The sequence below is a fragment of the Sinohyriopsis cumingii genome, chromosome 3 (assembly GCF_028554795.1).
Source record: "Sinohyriopsis cumingii isolate HCF-2022 chromosome 3, ASM2855479v2, whole genome shotgun sequence".
NCBI lineage: Eukaryota > Metazoa > Mollusca > Bivalvia > Unionida > Unionidae > Sinohyriopsis > Sinohyriopsis cumingii.
Window position 1 is genome coordinate 60,165,363 of NC_142963.1, and position 17,694 is coordinate 60,183,056.

Below are 17,694 nucleotides of genomic sequence, written 5' to 3' on the forward strand. Positions count from 1 at the left end.
CCCATGGTCATGGAACTTATGTATGTAAGTATTTGGAAATGTATTACAATACCATTTTAAATATTTTTTTTCTCTAGATTTCATGCCTGAATGATTTTTAGTTATGTAGTCATTAAATTTACACTGATGATATGTATTCATTGTACATATGTTTTTTATCAATTTTATTAACAATGATAGAGAAACAGTTGTTCAATTGATAATAATATAATCTTGTAAATTATTTTATTGACATTTAGTTTTCATGAATTCAGTAAAGTCACCAGATTTACAGGTTGAATTTTCATGATTTTGCTCATTGGCAATATTTATGCCATGACACTTCAGTATGATAAATTTTCTGTGATGTAATATAGCACACAGACACACAGAAAGAATAGATTGATTGTAATAGTTGCCACATGCCTATAAGTCAAGTTCAATTGCAAACACTGCCGTTTCAGATCTGCCATCATATACTGTACCTGGGTCTAGGCAGTTTATTAGAAGTGAGCAAATAGCATAGACCCTGATCTGTCTATGCATTCTGTGACAGCAGATCTGGGTCTGTGCTGTTTGCAATTGGACTTGACTTATCAGCAAGTATATATAATATCTCATGATTTTTCTTCAGAATTCTTGTTTCTCATTCTGTGATGTTAGTAACAGAGAAATGTGAACAATGTTTGACATAGCTACCATCAAAAGTTATGCACAATATCAAGAATAGATTTCATCATGTGGCAGCTGTCACAGTCTGTTTCTAATTTTACTCTTCTTTACAGTGACTACAATGATGATGATGATGATGATGATGATGATGATGTCAAGTTTGAAACCAGTGGATTCATTAACTCAATGCAAAAAATGTTTGGTAAGTATGATTTCCTCATGATAATGGACTCTTGTTGTTGTTGTTGTGGGGTTTAATGCCATTTTTCAGCACACGATAGACTATGCATGGTGGCCAGTATTAATGGTGGAGGAAGAACCTGGGAAAACCCCGGGAACAACCACCGACCCACGAGAAGCTACTGGCAAGCTTTCTCACATGCCCACATTGGTCGAATTTTAGACTCGAACCCATGCAGACAGAGGTGAGATGGCAGTGATCCGTAACGGATATCGCTTTAGACCACTCAGCCACTCGGGGCCCCACATAATGGACTCTATTTTGGTGTTTAGTACCATGACCTGGAAATCAAGCTGAATGGGTGAGATTATAGATTCCTTTGTAATGTATATACCTCAGAATATCCTCTGCCTTTTGAATGTGTCACGAGATCAAGATCGATACAGGTTCATTTGAAATAATTGGTGGGCTGAAGTTGTATGCAGTCTTAGATCTGATTGTACAATGTTTTAGTCAGATGCATGTTTGTGTGATTGCAATATTTTGACGAGCTTTTACCAGCAAAATATATAATCTAATCCCTTGACTTCAATTTTGTCTAATCAGAACTAAGCAGAACATTCATTATTTTCTTCACCTCTTGCAGACTGAAAAGCCCATTCAAAATTAAAAAGACAATACAGCAGTATTTAAAAAGAGAACTGAATTATTTAGGATTATCTCATTTCTAAGTAACTTTAACACCGGGGATTGCTCAGCTGGTTTTTAAGACCCAGTGGTATCTCAGTTTTGTTAGCTCTACTGTTTGTAGACCAGAAGAGCTAATGCGATGGTCTGTTGTCTGTCATCTGACATCCGTCTTACCATTAGCAAACGTTGCCTTGAAACTTTACACATACATTCATCAAATGGTTGTAGGTGGTGTTAAATGAAAATGGTGTTGCTCGGACATCTAATATATAAGAGCAACAATGTCTTATTGCTACTCCTCCTGAATGGGTGGTCATATCAACTTTGGATTTTCATTAAAAGACTTTCTTATGATATCTAGTGGTCCTTAATATAATTGGTGCTGATCTGATGTCCAGTATGGCCACTATGGCAGCCATCTTGACAATTTTATTAGTATTCCTCCTGAACAGATGTTTGTATCAACACTAAAATACTTCTTATGAAGTCTAGCTGAACCTAAATAAAAAATGGTGCCAATCTGACATCCAGTATGTCCACCATTACAACCCTAAAAATCTTATTACAACTCTACATGAATGTCACATTGACATGGGGTTTTCACCAGAAGACTTCTTATGATGTCCAATTGGTCTTGAATGAAAATTATGCTGATCTGACATCCAGTATGGCCACCACAACAGCCATCTTGAAAATATATATATATGTATATTTACACACACACACACACCCCCTTTGGTCATTTTAGTTCAGAGCTCTTTCTTTGTATACATACTCTGTAGGTAGATTGTTTTCTTGTAGATGGAAATATGATATCATTATTCATTTGTAAAACAGAAAGTTAAAAAATTCCATCATCATAAATATTGTTAGAGTTTGTCTTCCAAATACTTAATTGTGATTGTGTCACAGTATTTTCAGCCCAAATGAACGAAACAAGAACTGTAAGATTACAGGCACTTGTAACAGTTTATATTTATTAAGTTCCGTATATCTTTTCTTCATTTCTCTGCATTGTTTACTTCCACTGGTCATGGACCAGAAGAGCTTATGGGATGGTCTGTCTAAAGCTGTCAAAATTTTAGAAAGATCCACTGGGTACCCATAGATCATAATGATCGGGTATCTGGTCAAAGGGAAATTGTATTGATTAAATGTGTATAAGCCTGTGTTAAAACTCAAAGTATCCAATATATATCATTACCTAACGTCATCTCTATATATTACATGCCAAAATTACAGCATGTATGAAAAAGATATATTTACTTTAGCTACTAACTGATTTCTGCAGCTGGTCAAAATTCATGTGACAAAGGACAAAGTCCATATGAATTAGAACCAGAATGCAAATACAAAATATACTCAGTACTCACTTTTAACTGGTTTGCATGTATAATTTTCACTGAATGATCATGAACTGGAATTATGAAATGAGCATGATCATGTGCTCAAAGTGCAGTATTGTATTACCCTGATATTCTTCTTTCAAAGCTCGTAAAGCTGTGCTGATTTGTCCTTTTTCTTTCTGATCTGACATGTTTTGAAGTTAGAAAAGATCCATCTGCTCTAACTTTTTCCATCATATAACATCCATAACTCACACTGTTAAAGCATTTTTCTAAACATCTGCTGCCATTTTCTTTAAAAAAAAGCAATTCAAAAGTGACTAATCAGCTAGAAATTAGATAAGCTTAGAGCCCTGATTCACTTGAAAAAGTTAAAGAAAGATGTTGAAAGAAACAGCCAATGACGATTATACCTTTCTAAGCACCTACCCCATGGGGAGGGGGTCAAAGGGTCCTACACCAGCATCACAAAGGTCTCTGTATTTACACTTCACTGACTTGAGTTTCATTCTCAAACAATGTTCATGCCAGAATCATCAAACAAGATGATTGTATGCACCTTTCTTAATACCACACCTTTACAACAAAAAGTACCACACCCTAACAACAAAATGTACCACACCCTTACAACAAAAAGTACCACACCCATACAACAAAAGTACCACACACTGACAACAAGAAACCCACTCACTTACAACAAAACATACCACACCATTCCAACAAAATGTACCACACCATTGCAGCAAAAAGTACCACACCATTCCAACAAAAGGGAGCCACTGTGACATATAGTTCGCATTTTACTGGCTCATGTTAAATTTACTTGTTTTTCTCATGACAACACATTTTTTGCCTCCTGTAAGCAAACTGGTTGATGAGATGCATCATGATGAGTATCAGACTATTATATCAGAAACAGGTCACTGTGCCTGATATTTCATGCTACACTGGTTAAATTTTGTGTTTTAACTGTTCATGCTTGAATCATTAAACTAGATGATTGTGTACATCTTTTTTAGCATCTTCACTAGCCAGGATTCTGATATGATCATGCATTGTCAAGTCACCATATCCAATCAAAATCAAGTTGCTCAAATCTGAATACTGTTCTTACATTACCTCTGGAATGGACTCATAAAGAAGCAATTTTCTATGGCTGGTCCCTGTTTGTACAAATAAATCCCTTCACTCAAATACACCTGTAATGGCTTCTCTCTGGTAAGTTGTCATACTTTCGATGTTAAACTTGTGTAGTGTCCTTTTGAAGTCAATTGCTGAACCTTTTTTGGATGATGTACAAAACACCACTGTTACATGCTATTTTTAGTTGGCATTACTTATTAAGGGAGGCAACTCATGAAATTCAATAGATGTCACTAGGACAAAGCACTATAATATCTTATTGATCCCCAAATTGTAGATAGGGTTAACATAGCAGAACCATGGCAAGCGAAGATGCTTTCTTAATACCACACCCATTCAGAAAAGGTCACTGTGACCTATAGCTTGCATTTAGGTTAAGTATTTTCATTTAACGCATGACTAGGGGTGAAATGATAACCTGTGCCACGTATTGATATGATTAAAAATACACAGCCTGCGATACGATAATTATCAATACACTTGATGGTCTTTCCATTTTTGAAAGGTAGGTGGTGTCCCTTTATGTATGTTGAAATAATGGTTGTATTTCTAGTATGTAGATTACAGATAGAGATATATTTTTCATATATTAATATGCATTTCTCATCGATGACAATAAAACAAAAATACTTTCAAACAGACTACCTGTTGGTTGTCAGTGATTTTTATTCATCGTTTTAGGCCATTTAATGGTGGCTCCATTTAACTCCCCTTAGCCACCAGGCCCTTTGTTTTGCACTGCATGAATGCTTTGAAAACATCTTAGTTCCAATTTCATGTCAGACTTAAACATCGAAGACATTACAATGTTATCTTCAAAACAGAACAAATAAAGCAATTTCCTCATGCAAAGAAAATCTCATCTAGAATAAATCTGGGCATGGGAATGAGGATGAATACCAACAAAATCTATCACATTGTACTTTAGATGAAAAAGACTGATGTGGCCACAGGTACTTGTATTTGTTAGTGAAGCAGGAAAACTATTGATGACACTCACTCTTCTTGTTCTATAATTTTGTTTTTTAATTTTACACAAGGTGATAAACTTCAGTTCTTTGAAATCTGCCCCCTTGCTGATTCCATGGTAATTTAATTTATTCCATCAGCACCTTCATTCACTGATTAAATATCTCTACATAAAAAGAGAAATTCCAAATGTGTTCCCCATGTACAATTTAAGGAGAGATGCTGCCAGGATTTTAACTTAAGGAGGACTTCAATCTTTGTCACCGAAAGAAGGGCAGAGTAGAAAAGAAGGAGGGGCAGGAGGAAACAATCATGGTTCAATATTTACCTAACACTTCAATATTCCACTTTTTTAGAGCTCTACTGAAATCAAAATCTTTAATAGAGGTCACCTCTAGTTACATAGGTATTAATCTGTTAGTTATTTCTGAGCATACTCTATATCTTATATGTGTGTGAACATTTTTGTGTTTCCTTCTGAAAGGCATATGCATAGCTTGCTTTGTCAGCTTGAAGATGTTTGGAAATCTTTGTGGCTGTTATTTACAATTTTCCAGAGATCACAGATACATCTGCTCCAAAATAGGATTTTTCACTAACACAAACTTACTTGATGAATAAGTAGTTTACTTACTACCATGCCATATTTCTTATCTGTTCCATAATGCTGTATTAGGGTTTTTAGTCCATCAATGCCATAGTCTGCTTGTGCAGACAGAGGTATTCAAATAAATATCTTTACTTTTAATTATTTTTTTATCCTTACTTATTCAGTTTCTCTTAACCCTGATATGGATATATGGTTTTGTAGCATATGATTTACTAAATTGATTGATAAAAAATTAAAATTTCATTCTACTTTTAAATTGTCTGTATTTTAATGAGGCTCAGTATTCTGCTTTCTACATTTAATTTTGAAATACTGCTGAAAGGGAGGCTGACCATCATGCCCTCTATTTTTGTCCATCCAACATGTACACCTGACTCGGTTTTAACATGATTTTTGGGGTCAAAATCACTCACTGGTATCTCAATTAACAATTTCTCAGCTCCAATAATCCAAAATACTTCATAACTTTAAAAGTTATTGTCATCATCACTTTCACCAGCCAGTATTTGGTGAACGAATACATAATGAACCATGCCAGGAATCAGACATTTTGGGTTTTCCCGGTGGCCCATATTTTATACACACAGTTGTAAAATTTCATTCATGGAGGGTTCAAACTAAGCCATAATGCTTATTCCAGGGCACAATGTTCCAATCAAATTTAGTTTAACAACCATTTTTGTCATGCTTGAAGACCCCAGATGTGTAAACTGTTGCCTACCCGAAAAACATTTCTCAACTAGAACGGTTAAATAAAAATTGTTTACTTCACTGAGCACATTTACAGATGCAGGACTTTCATCTAATTTGCGTGAATTCTTATGCATCAGTGTTCTCTAAGTGTGCAAATTTTTACTTATTTTGCATGATTCACACAATCGCACACCCTGACACATTTTAGCTGAGCTCTTCAAACAGCAAGTACTTATATCAATGACTTTAGAGCGATGTTTCTCTGTTGCTTTGCTAGTACTTCCTGTGTGTCACACAGGGAATAAGTTACACTGATTCCTGATTGGTATTTATTATTTAACCTTGACCGGAACAAGCAGTAACCACAAAAAAAGATTTAAATGTAACATATTTCACCATGTGATACAATGGTAGTGTAGCTTTCAAATCAACCAAAGTAGACAAGATCAAATTCAATGTAGAAATTTTGCATAAAATTGGTTATTAAATGATGAGTAGAGTACTTATTTATATTTATTATGCACATGGAATACGTTTGGAATGTATCCTTTATGCTAAACATGCTGCTGGGTTAAGATAATTGGCGGGTAATTGGGGGTGGGGGCAGATTACAAACCATGTCACTTTGTTTGAATTTGCAGGTGGTGAGCGAGTATTCTTAATAGTCATTTTTTGTTTTTACTAATAAAAATGAGTTTCTAGGACTGAATATGCTGTTTCCTGAATTCTGTATTTAAAGAATAAGAAGGTGAATGAAAAATAATTATTCTTAACTGCTGAAGACTAAAATAACTTATGTATGGTGTGTATCGTTCCAGCAAAAGTATTGATGCATCGATATATCGATGTTTTTGCAAGGTATGTTCATACCATCCTATCTGGAATGATGCAGTTTTGGTGAAGGGATGCATCTTGATCAGCACTACCCTCATGTCTTTTTTTGTTGTTGATGTTGCTGTTGTAGGGTTTAATGCCATTTTTCAGCACACAATAGGCTATACATGGTGGCCAGTATTAATGGTGGAGGAAGAACCTGGGAAAACCCCGGAAAGAACCACTGACCGACAAGAAGCTACTGGCAAGCTTTCTCACATACCCACAATGGCTGAATCTGAAACTCGAACCCATGCAGACAGAGGTGAGATGGCAGTGATCCGTAACGGAGAGCACTTTAGTCCACTCGGCCACTCGGAGCCCCACTCTCATGTCTCAGAACTTGATTAATATGACCAGTATTTTATACATTTCTCACTTGGGTTACATTTTGTATTTGGTGTTCACTTCACATGCATTGTTCATGCTAGAAAATTGATGATGATATGCATCTCGATTAGAACCACACATGCAACAAAGAAGTTCATTGTGACCTATATTTCATATGTTACGGGCTGTGGTTTAAGTTTTGCATTTACCTCGGTACCACATGAGTTTTGTGCAAAGTCAACAAAGCTGACACAAGGTTTCTTTGATCTGGCATTAAAGACTTGTCTGTGTGTACTTGAAGTATTCCATTGCATACTTAATAATTTTGTGGTAGTTGTGGCAGTATTGATGGAGTTTGCTTTATTCTGACTCAGTTACTGGTCCAGATATCTCCAAACCTTAAATAAGTAAAAGGTTATGGGTGCAGAGTTAGCAGTTTGAGGAAACAGCTATCACAACACTATTAAGGAAATCTGGAAAATAATAAAATATTTTTTAATTTATACTCATAAGGTTAATAAATCTGAAAGTATGATACCAGCTACCTGGGAGTGTGATACCAGCTTTCCTCTTTTAGGTTTATGTTTTTGTGTTCTAATCCCTCAGCACAGGGGGAGACCACTCTGACTTCCACATGGCAAGCAAAGAACCATTTTGATTTCTGTAACTAAAACAAGCCAAAAGATGTACTTCCTTATAAGTTGAGCCTTAATGCAAAAAGTAAAGACCCTGATCAGCTGTCACATAATGTGCCAGCAGATTAGAGTTCACGTTTATTCTAATGATTATTTCTAACCAACTGCATATACTCAGATCTGCTGGCCTATTATGCAATAGTAGATCTGGGTCTCAGTAGCATACAGTTAGATCTGACTTATAAGTAAGTACAGATTGTAATGAAGAATAGTTTTATCTTTTACTTTTCCATGTACTTTAGTGAAAATCATACTCACTCCAAAGGCAGAGCTGCACAAAATAATTATAGATTGTTTAATTAATAGCCAGCCTCACATGTAAAGTACATGTGAAAAATGAGAGGGTACAAATAAACAAACGCATTACGATGTATCCTGAAAGATAAAGGCAAAATATATCAGACATTGAAGCATTCAGACCCTTACATGACAGAACATTTTCTTTTATAATGGATCTTTTAAAGTTATTGGCTATATGATCAAATATTTAAACAGAACTCTTACTTTGAAATATTTATAGATATATCAGATAAAATGATTAGAACAAAATACAGTTGTGTAAGCAGCTTTTCACAGGTGAAAAATACATTACTTACATTTAGTCTAGCTTCCATTGCTTGGTTTGATAATGTATATACAAAGATCTGCACTTCCATCTGTCTGTCCTAAGAAGCTTATTAGCAAGATTGCACAAAAACCTCTCAACAAAGAAAAATGAAATTTTGCTAATATACTTTGCTGCATATGTAGATTGACAGATTATATTTTCATGCCATGATAGCATTTTGTTTATATATATAAATACATTTGTTTACTTTTGAAAATTGTACTATTTTGATTAAAACCTTGTTTGCATGAAAAGACAAAATCCACTTGACGTATACCTTTTGCAGAATTGTAACATTTTTACCATTCATATTTTAAGTTGGTTTACTGCATGGTTATGTTTAGTTCATAAGCTTACTTTATGTATATGTGTATATTTGTGCAAGTCCTCATTTTTTATATTTTTAGAACTTTAGTTTTAATTAACTAATGCATACATGCTACTTGAGGTAGACATATGTAAAAGGTTGGAAAACAGTACCATATATAACCTCTTATAGTTGGGATGGACTCCTGACAACATAGACCCTGATCTGCTGTTGCACAAAATGTTGGCAGATAAGGGTCTGTAATGTTTTGTTTCACTGATTACTTCTAACAAACGGCATAGACCTAGATGTGACAGCAGATGTGGGTAATCAGTTTGAACTTGAATTGGACTTGTTCATGAGTACAGATAGTATCATGTTCATATGTAGATGACCCAGTTAGATTTTATTCCTATGACAGTTATTTTTCAATTATTTTACACATATTTGAACTTTTTGACCATGGATTTCTTTTTAAAAATCACCTTGTTAGCAGAAATAAACAAACAGTACCTGAGGTAGAAAAATATATGACATAATTTGATTTTTAGTCCATTATTTGTTTTTTTATTTTTTCACCAACTTTTTTGTTTAAATGAAAACATTGTTAAGATGATTAAACAAAAACCAATAGAGGTAGATAAAAGAAATATTGTTGGAATGTTTCTGTGCATACTCAGTTGATTCGATTTTCTTGATGTTAAAATCAAATTTTCAATTGCTTCTGCATTTCTTAACTTTTTTTTACTTGACTGGTCAGCTTTTATGCTTGTACATGCACCTACTATTAGGTCAGCATATGTACTTGTACATGTACCTGGAGTTTGGTCCGCATATTTGCTTATACATGTACCTACTGTTTGGTCAGCTTATATGCTTGTCCATGTACCTACTGTTTTGTCAGTTTATGTGCAGTTATGCTTGTATGTGTACCTACTGTTTGGTCAGCTTATATGTTTGTACATGTACCTATTTGTTTGGTCAGCATATGTGCTTGTACATGTACCTACATTTTGGTCAGCATCTATGCTTGTACATGTATTTACAGTTTGGTCAGCATATATGCTTGTACATACCTACAGTTTGGTCCACATATATGCTTGTACATGTACCTACAGTTTGGTCAGCATCTATGCTTGTACATGTACCTAATTTTAGTCAGCATATATGCTTGTACATGTACCTACAGTTTGGTCAGCATATGCACTTGTACATGTACTTACAGTTTGGTCAGCATATGCACTTGTACATGTACTTAAGTTTGGTCAGCATATATGCTTGTACATGTACCTATTGTTTGGTCAGCATATATGCCTTTTCATCTACCTATTGTTTGGTCAGCATATATGCTCGTACATGTACTTACAGTTTGGTCAACATATATGCTTGTACATGTACATATTGTTTGGTCAGCATATATGCTTGTGTATGTACCTATTGTTTGGTCAGCATATATGCTTGTGTATGTACCTATTGTTTGGTCAGCATATATGCTTGTACATCTACCTATTGTTTGGTCAGCACATGTGCTTGTACATGTACTTACAGTTTGGTAATCATATATTCTTGTACATGTGCCTATAGTTTGGTCAGCATATGTGCTTGTACATGTACTTACAGTTTGGTCAGCATATGTGATTGTACATGTGCCTACAGTTTGGTCAGCATATGTGATTGTACATGTGCCTACAGTTTGGTCAGCATATGTGATTGTACATGTACTTACAGTTTGGTCAGCATATATGTTATTACATATACCTATTGTTTGGTCAGCATATATGCATGTACATGTACCTTCAGTTTGGTCAGCATCTGTGCTTGTACATGTACTTACAGTTTGGTCAACATATGTGCTTGTACATGTACCTATTGTTTGGTCAGCATATGTGCTCGTATATGTACCTACGGTTTGGTCAGCATATATGCTTGTAAATGTACGTATTGTTTGGTCAGCATATATGCTTGTACATGTACCTACAGTTTGGTCAGCATATATACTTGTACATGTGCCTACACTTTGGTCAGTATATGTGCTTGTACATGTACCTACAGTTTGGCCAGCATATGTGTTTGTACATGTACCTACAGTTTGGTCAGCATATGGTATATGCTTGTAAATGTACCTACAGTTTGGTCAGCATATATGCTAGTACATCTACCTACAGTTTGGTCAGCATATTTGCTTGTACATGTACCTACAGTTTGGTCAGCATATGTGCTTGTAGATACACCTATTTTAACACAAATCTAGTCTTGCTTAAATAATTGCGATCCTGATGATGGAAATTCTCAACATTCATAATTTTTCTGAAAACCAAGTTTGTCTCATTTTCTTGATTTATATACATTTTTAATGTCATATTAGTCAAAAAAATAAAAACATAAAAAGGAAGTCAAGGGACACCATTGGAAAGGTTCATTACAAGCTTAAGTTTTTAAACACAAGATTCAATTGACTTAGAATACCCCAATGGTGGCAGACCTCCAATTGTGTAATAGTCATTTACATCATTATAAACATCGTCTAGGCACTGTTGTAAGGACTAAGTGTGTGAATATTAGCATCTTTTTTATTATTATTCAAGCATTTAATTAACCAGGTTATATTTGTGTTGAAAGATTTGACACAGGTCCAGTATGTTGCTTCTACTTTGCCTTTTAAATGTGAAGTTAGACCAATTTGATTGTTAATTACTGATACAAATTAATAAATCTGCATATAACTATATTTTTAGATACATATATAGGAGATTATTTTCTGCTTCAAGGGAAGTAAGATGCAAAATATGCACTCCCTTTGCTGATGATTCAGTGAAGCTAAGAGGAATTGACTCAGTAAAATTGCTGATGTTATATTTAGTAACTAGGGATGCTGGCTAAGTAAAGGTTGCACACCACTAAAGCTGCAATGCATTGTTATGCTATCGATCAATAGAAATTGGACATTATAAAACGTTATGCAAGAAGTTTATGGTGTAGCCATGTTTCATAGTAAATTTAATGGCTGCTTTTTTAATGTCATTTGACTTATAATATGTATTTGAAAACAATTATTAACAGACATTGGAAGTGCTTGGCTCATACAGAAAAACATGTAGGTTACATTGCCAAATTCATTGTGGCATGTAGATAAAGTTTTTTGTGCCAAATCCTTCTTTAGGTTGGTGTGAACTACTGTATCCTAAACTAATGCAGAGATTTTAATTACCATGAAAGCCAAATTCACACATCATTACTAAATACAACTTTCAATAAATCAGCATGCTATTCCTTTAAGAACTAGCATGTAAAACCATCCTTCTTGACATAAAAATATACCTTTCGCTAACTTGCAAGGTACGTATCTGGGTACATCAGCACAGTACTGGCTAATTAAAAGTTGAGTCCTAAAAATGTGAATTGCAAAAAGAAAAAGCTTAGGAAGATAATGCTTCCATATATATGAAAATTTGTAGTACCACAGACTAAACGGTTAAGCTGTTGACATTTTGCAAAAGTATATCAAATAAAAGATAAAATGGTAATAAAAAAATTCCTGTTTTAAATCCTATGTTATCTTTTCATACTTATATAAGAGTCAATACTATTTCATGTACCTTATATACATGCTTATAAGACAAGTCCAACTGCAAACTGAACAGACCCAGATCTGCTGTTCCATAATGTGCTGGCAGTTCTGGGTTCATGGAATATGTAAGGAGTAATCGTTAGGGAGAGAAAAAAAACGTAGACCCTGATCTGTATGCGCATTATGCTATGGCAGATCAGCATATATATTGTTTGAAGTTGGATTTGACTTGTCAGAGAGTATATATGGTGTTTTCCTTTTTTCTCAACAGAATTTGAGGACACTATGAGTGCATCAAGCTCAGACATGAGTGAATATGACTGGGATGAGTTGGACGATGAAACTCACCGATCCAAAAGGCAGACGAAAATCAAACGACCACCATCTCTGGACCAGTACATGGATGTGATGGATAGAGAACTAGCCAAAACTGATGTGGGCAAAAGCTTTGAGAAACAGCAAAAGACAAAATCAAAAGCAGAAACAAATAAGGTATGGTAGACTCTTACAAATTCTCAGGCACCAAGTGACTCAAGACAGGAGATTGGTAGTTTAAGTTAGTATTGAAAACCATAGTAATAAAACTAAACATTCTGCTTGCTCAAAAAGGCCAGTTTGAGTGATCCTGTTTGTTCAGTCAGACCATGTATGAGGCAATCAGATTCTGTCAAGCAAAATGCATGGTTTTGTATCTTTGTTTTCATTAGGAATACAATGGGGAAGTAAATGTGCAGGGATGCACTGACCCATTGTCAGTTGTATATGTAGTATATTTTACATATCCCTAATATCCAAATTGCTAAAAATGTCAATGTCAAAGGGTGAACCAAAGTTGAAGGTATTATGTCGTGAAAAAAATTACTGCAACACAGGACATAGAATATAACTTGAGTTGGAGGCTCAGACCTGTGTTGTAAAATGTGCACTGTTGTGCTATGTTGTAAAATGTGCACTGTTGTCCTGTGTTGTAAAATGTGCACTGTTGTCCTGTGTTGAATAGATTATGCAGCCACATTGTCAGCCAACCCCAAATGACAAAAATGTTTTGCCAGCATTTATGCTATATAGACTACTGTGCTTTCCCCAAGACTATTTAATGTTCTGAGCCCAATAAGCAGCCATTTAAATCTTTGACACTTTAGCACCTGCTGACATGCTATGCACCGGTGCTGATATTTATGATGTTTCATGCTATTCTCTTTCCTGTTATAATTTAAGAATTAGTCTGTTTAAAAAAAGAACATTCAATGGCCATATTATATGCCCCATTTCTCGAATGAATACCTTTTCTTACTGTTATTGGGTCGTGTAATTAGAATAATCGGAGATACATTTATTGCTGTTTCACTTAGTCCTTTTCTGTAATCTATCAATCTGCCATTTTATGCTGATTCAGTCTTAATGTGACATGATCTGTTAGCTGTGATGGAGATGCACAAGTGATTTTTACTGTCAGCTTGAAATGTATAACATGTATTTATTCATGTTTAATACTTTTGTATAAAAAATGTAAAATCACCCAGTGCCTGACAAACTCCAGTTGAGATTGACTGCTATTCAGTACCTAGCATGCCCCTTGTTGAGATTAGTGGTTATCCAGTGTCTGACAAAGTCCATGTTAAGATTATCTGTTCCAGAGTAGACCCATGATGAGGTTAGCTGTCTCACCCAGTGCCCCATCATGAGATCAGCTGTTACCCAGTACCCAGCTAGCCCCATGTTGAGATCAGCAGTTACCCAGTGCCTGACTAACCATTTGATGAGTCAGCTGTTGCTTTACTTGTCCCAGGCTGAAATTAACTGTACCCAGTGCTTGGTTCCAAATTTACAAGTTTTTCTTTAATTTGTTTCCTAAGATTATAGTGCTTAAGAGTGGAGGGTGGGAGAGTGGGGGAAAATATGAAAATAAAGCAAGCATATGTGGTGTACTACATTTTTAATGGCTCTTCTGTTTGAACAAAAATATTTGAGGACATAATCAGTGAACCTTGTGGCAAACAAACATGGTTGTTTAGATTGGCAGAATGAATAATTGGACAGAAGAACAGATTTCGCTTTCCAGTAAGTCCACATTATTGTAATGTCCAAGCAAATGACAGAATAATTAAAGCATCTATCAGACAGGAAACACTTGAACTGGATGGAAGAGGGTGCAACTAATTCTAACCCATTAGTTCGTTTTGGAATAAGGGAAACCTGATTATGCACCAAAAAATCTTTTTTAAGTCTGTGGATGGATACATTATATCCAAAACACAGTACCATGGTTCTATTAATGTCATATTCTAACTTTTTGCCACCTCTTTGATGTAAATGCCTCCCCCCCCCAAAGCATCTTGTGTTAACACTGGACTGTTTTGCAGAATCAACTGAGTTGTTATCATTGCCTTTTTTTTAAGTGATCAATACAGGCAGAAATACTCCAAGTGTTACAGTGTTTATCTGTATAGACTTTCATACTCATACAATTTATTATTTTAATCCAGGTATGCAAACAGTAGGGTGATGGTGTGGAGGGATGATATAATTTAGCTGTATAATAATTATACATGAGTGAGCATATTTTGATCTTTTCCCTTAATTAAAAAAATGCTCTTGATTGGTATTTTGAACCTGGTACCCAAGCATCACAGCCCAACAGTTCTTTCACCTTATGTCATGATTAACTTTTACTACCACTGGACAAAATATTACAGAGGATACTTTAGCACAGAACATCCCGGTATGAAGGCTTTTAAACTTATACAAATGATGCCAGTCCACCATCAAATATGGCCACCATTACTAAAATTGGTAAAAGCCCATTAAACAACTGCTGTATGTACTCGTTTATAGCTGCAAAAAAGATCCTGATCTGCTGTAGTAGATTGCACATGCAGATCAGGGTCTATACTGTTTGTTTTACTGATTACTCCTAACAAACTGCACAGACATGGATCTACCAGTGCATTATGCAATGACAGATCTGGGTTGTACAGTTTGCAGTTGGACTCATAAGTGAGCAAATGGAGTACTTAACAAAAACCACTGAACAGAATTATGTAAGTTAGACAGAAAGCATTTTCACAGAAAGTCCTTTCAGATTTGTGTAATGTTGCTGAGCCACCATTACTAAAATGGAAAAAATGTTGCTGTTACTAAATATAAAAAAAACTTTAATTGATTTTTTCTCCCAAATGACTTAATATTAACATTATTTGACCAAGCTTGACAGAAAGCATCCTGGCATAAACACCTAGTATAATTGTTCAAATGATGCCAATCCATTATCAGCTGTGACTGCCATTGCTAAAATAGAATATCTTTAAATTCTGGCATGAAGCTGTTTCAGATATATACAAATGGTGCCAATCCATCATCAAATAGAGCTATAATTGCTAACAATATTGAAGACCATTTAAATGGCTTTGAAACTACTAAACAGAATTTTGATTGAGGTTGTCAGAAGCATTCTGGTAGAGAGATCTTTCAAATTTGTGTAAATGAAGCTGATCCATCTTTAAATATGGCCACCATTACTAGCAACAGAAATGTTGATGTTACTAAATATAGAGAAACCTTGAAATGACTTCTTATCCAATACCACTGAATAAAAATTTAACCAAACTTGACAGAAAGCATCCTGGCATGAAGACATGAAATTTTATTTTTCAAATAATGCTGATCCCGCCACCACTGCTAAAAATAGAAAAACCTTTAGATGATCTCCTCCATCCGAAAATGCTGAACACTTCATATTTAATAGGAGGCACTCTTTTCAAATTTATACAAATGATGCCAGTCCACCATCAGCTAATATGGTCACCATTACTAAAAGCAGAAAAAAACATTTAAATGACACTTCTCCAAAACCACATAAATTATTTGACCAAACTTGATAAAAAGCCTTCTGGCATGAAGATCTTTTGCATTTGTACAACTGATACCGATCCACCATTAAATATGGCCATCATTGCTCAAAATGGAACAACCTTTAAATCACAGTTCCCAAACTGTTGAAAACAATTTGACAAAAACTTGACAGTAAGCATACTGGCATGAAGACCTGTGAAATTTATGCAGATGATACCATTGCCCCATCAAATATGGCCACTATGACTAAAAATAAAAAGACCTGTAAATGAATTATAAAAAGCAGCTCAACAGAATTTGACCAAATCTGACCGAGAGCATCCTAGCATAGACGACTTTCAAATTTATACAAATGATGCTGTTAAGTCATCAAATATAGCCACCATCACTGAAAAAGAAAATGTTTAAACTACTTCTCTGAACCCGCTGGACAGAATTTTATTCTATTTGACAGAAATCATCATGGTATGAGAATCTTTAAATTTGTACAGATGATGCTGATTTGCCATCAAATATGACACTGTTACTAAATATAGAAAACCTTTAAAGTAGGATTTTTCCAAAAATGTTACAAAAATTGGACCAAACTTGATAGAGGGCATCCTGTACTTATTTGTCTATGCTAATTTAAGAATACAGTAAGCATGAATTATGATAAAACAAGTCATAAAAAGTAGCCAGATAATACACCTCAGGGCAGACATGTCCAACCTTTGGGCTGCACACGGTACTTCACATTGTGTAACCTGTGGCCATGTAAGCAGATATTTTGAAAATATGCATTTTAAATAATATGCATAACTAGTGATAATGAATTGTTCATCCTCATGTGGCACATGACCTTAAGCATTTTATCCATTTTGGCCAAAAAGGTTGGATGTCAGTGCTTTAGGGATTAAAATGAATAGTCTGTAGTTTAAAGATGAAAGCAAATAATGAATTGAAATGTAAGAAATAATGCCCTAAGTAAATAAAATAAATTTTGGATAAGAATACTTTGGAAAACATTTTATTTCATTTGCACCAGTTTTAATGACTTTGTGAAAAATATTTTTTTGGTCAGCTTAATTTCAAGGATTTGGAAAAGACTCCAGATTTTCTAGAGAAGATTTATTAATTATGGAGTCTTTAATTCAAGGATTGGGAAAGGAATCTTCTCTCTGTGTGTGCATGTGTTTT

At 34.8% G+C, this 17,694-nt stretch overlaps 1 protein-coding gene across 1 annotated transcript in view; it reads left to right on the forward strand.

Moving 5' to 3' along the window:
• Positions 1 to 17,694, forward strand: part of LOC149802942 (protein ecdysoneless homolog) — a 105,843-nt gene that overhangs the window by 83,517 nt on the left and 4,632 nt on the right. The window contains exons 12-13 of the mRNA XM_089952456.1: positions 765 to 853; positions 12,935 to 13,155. Coding sequence (XP_089808582.1) covers positions 765 to 853; positions 12,935 to 13,155 — 310 coding nt within the window. The remainder of the gene's footprint in view (positions 1 to 764; positions 854 to 12,934; positions 13,156 to 17,694) is intronic.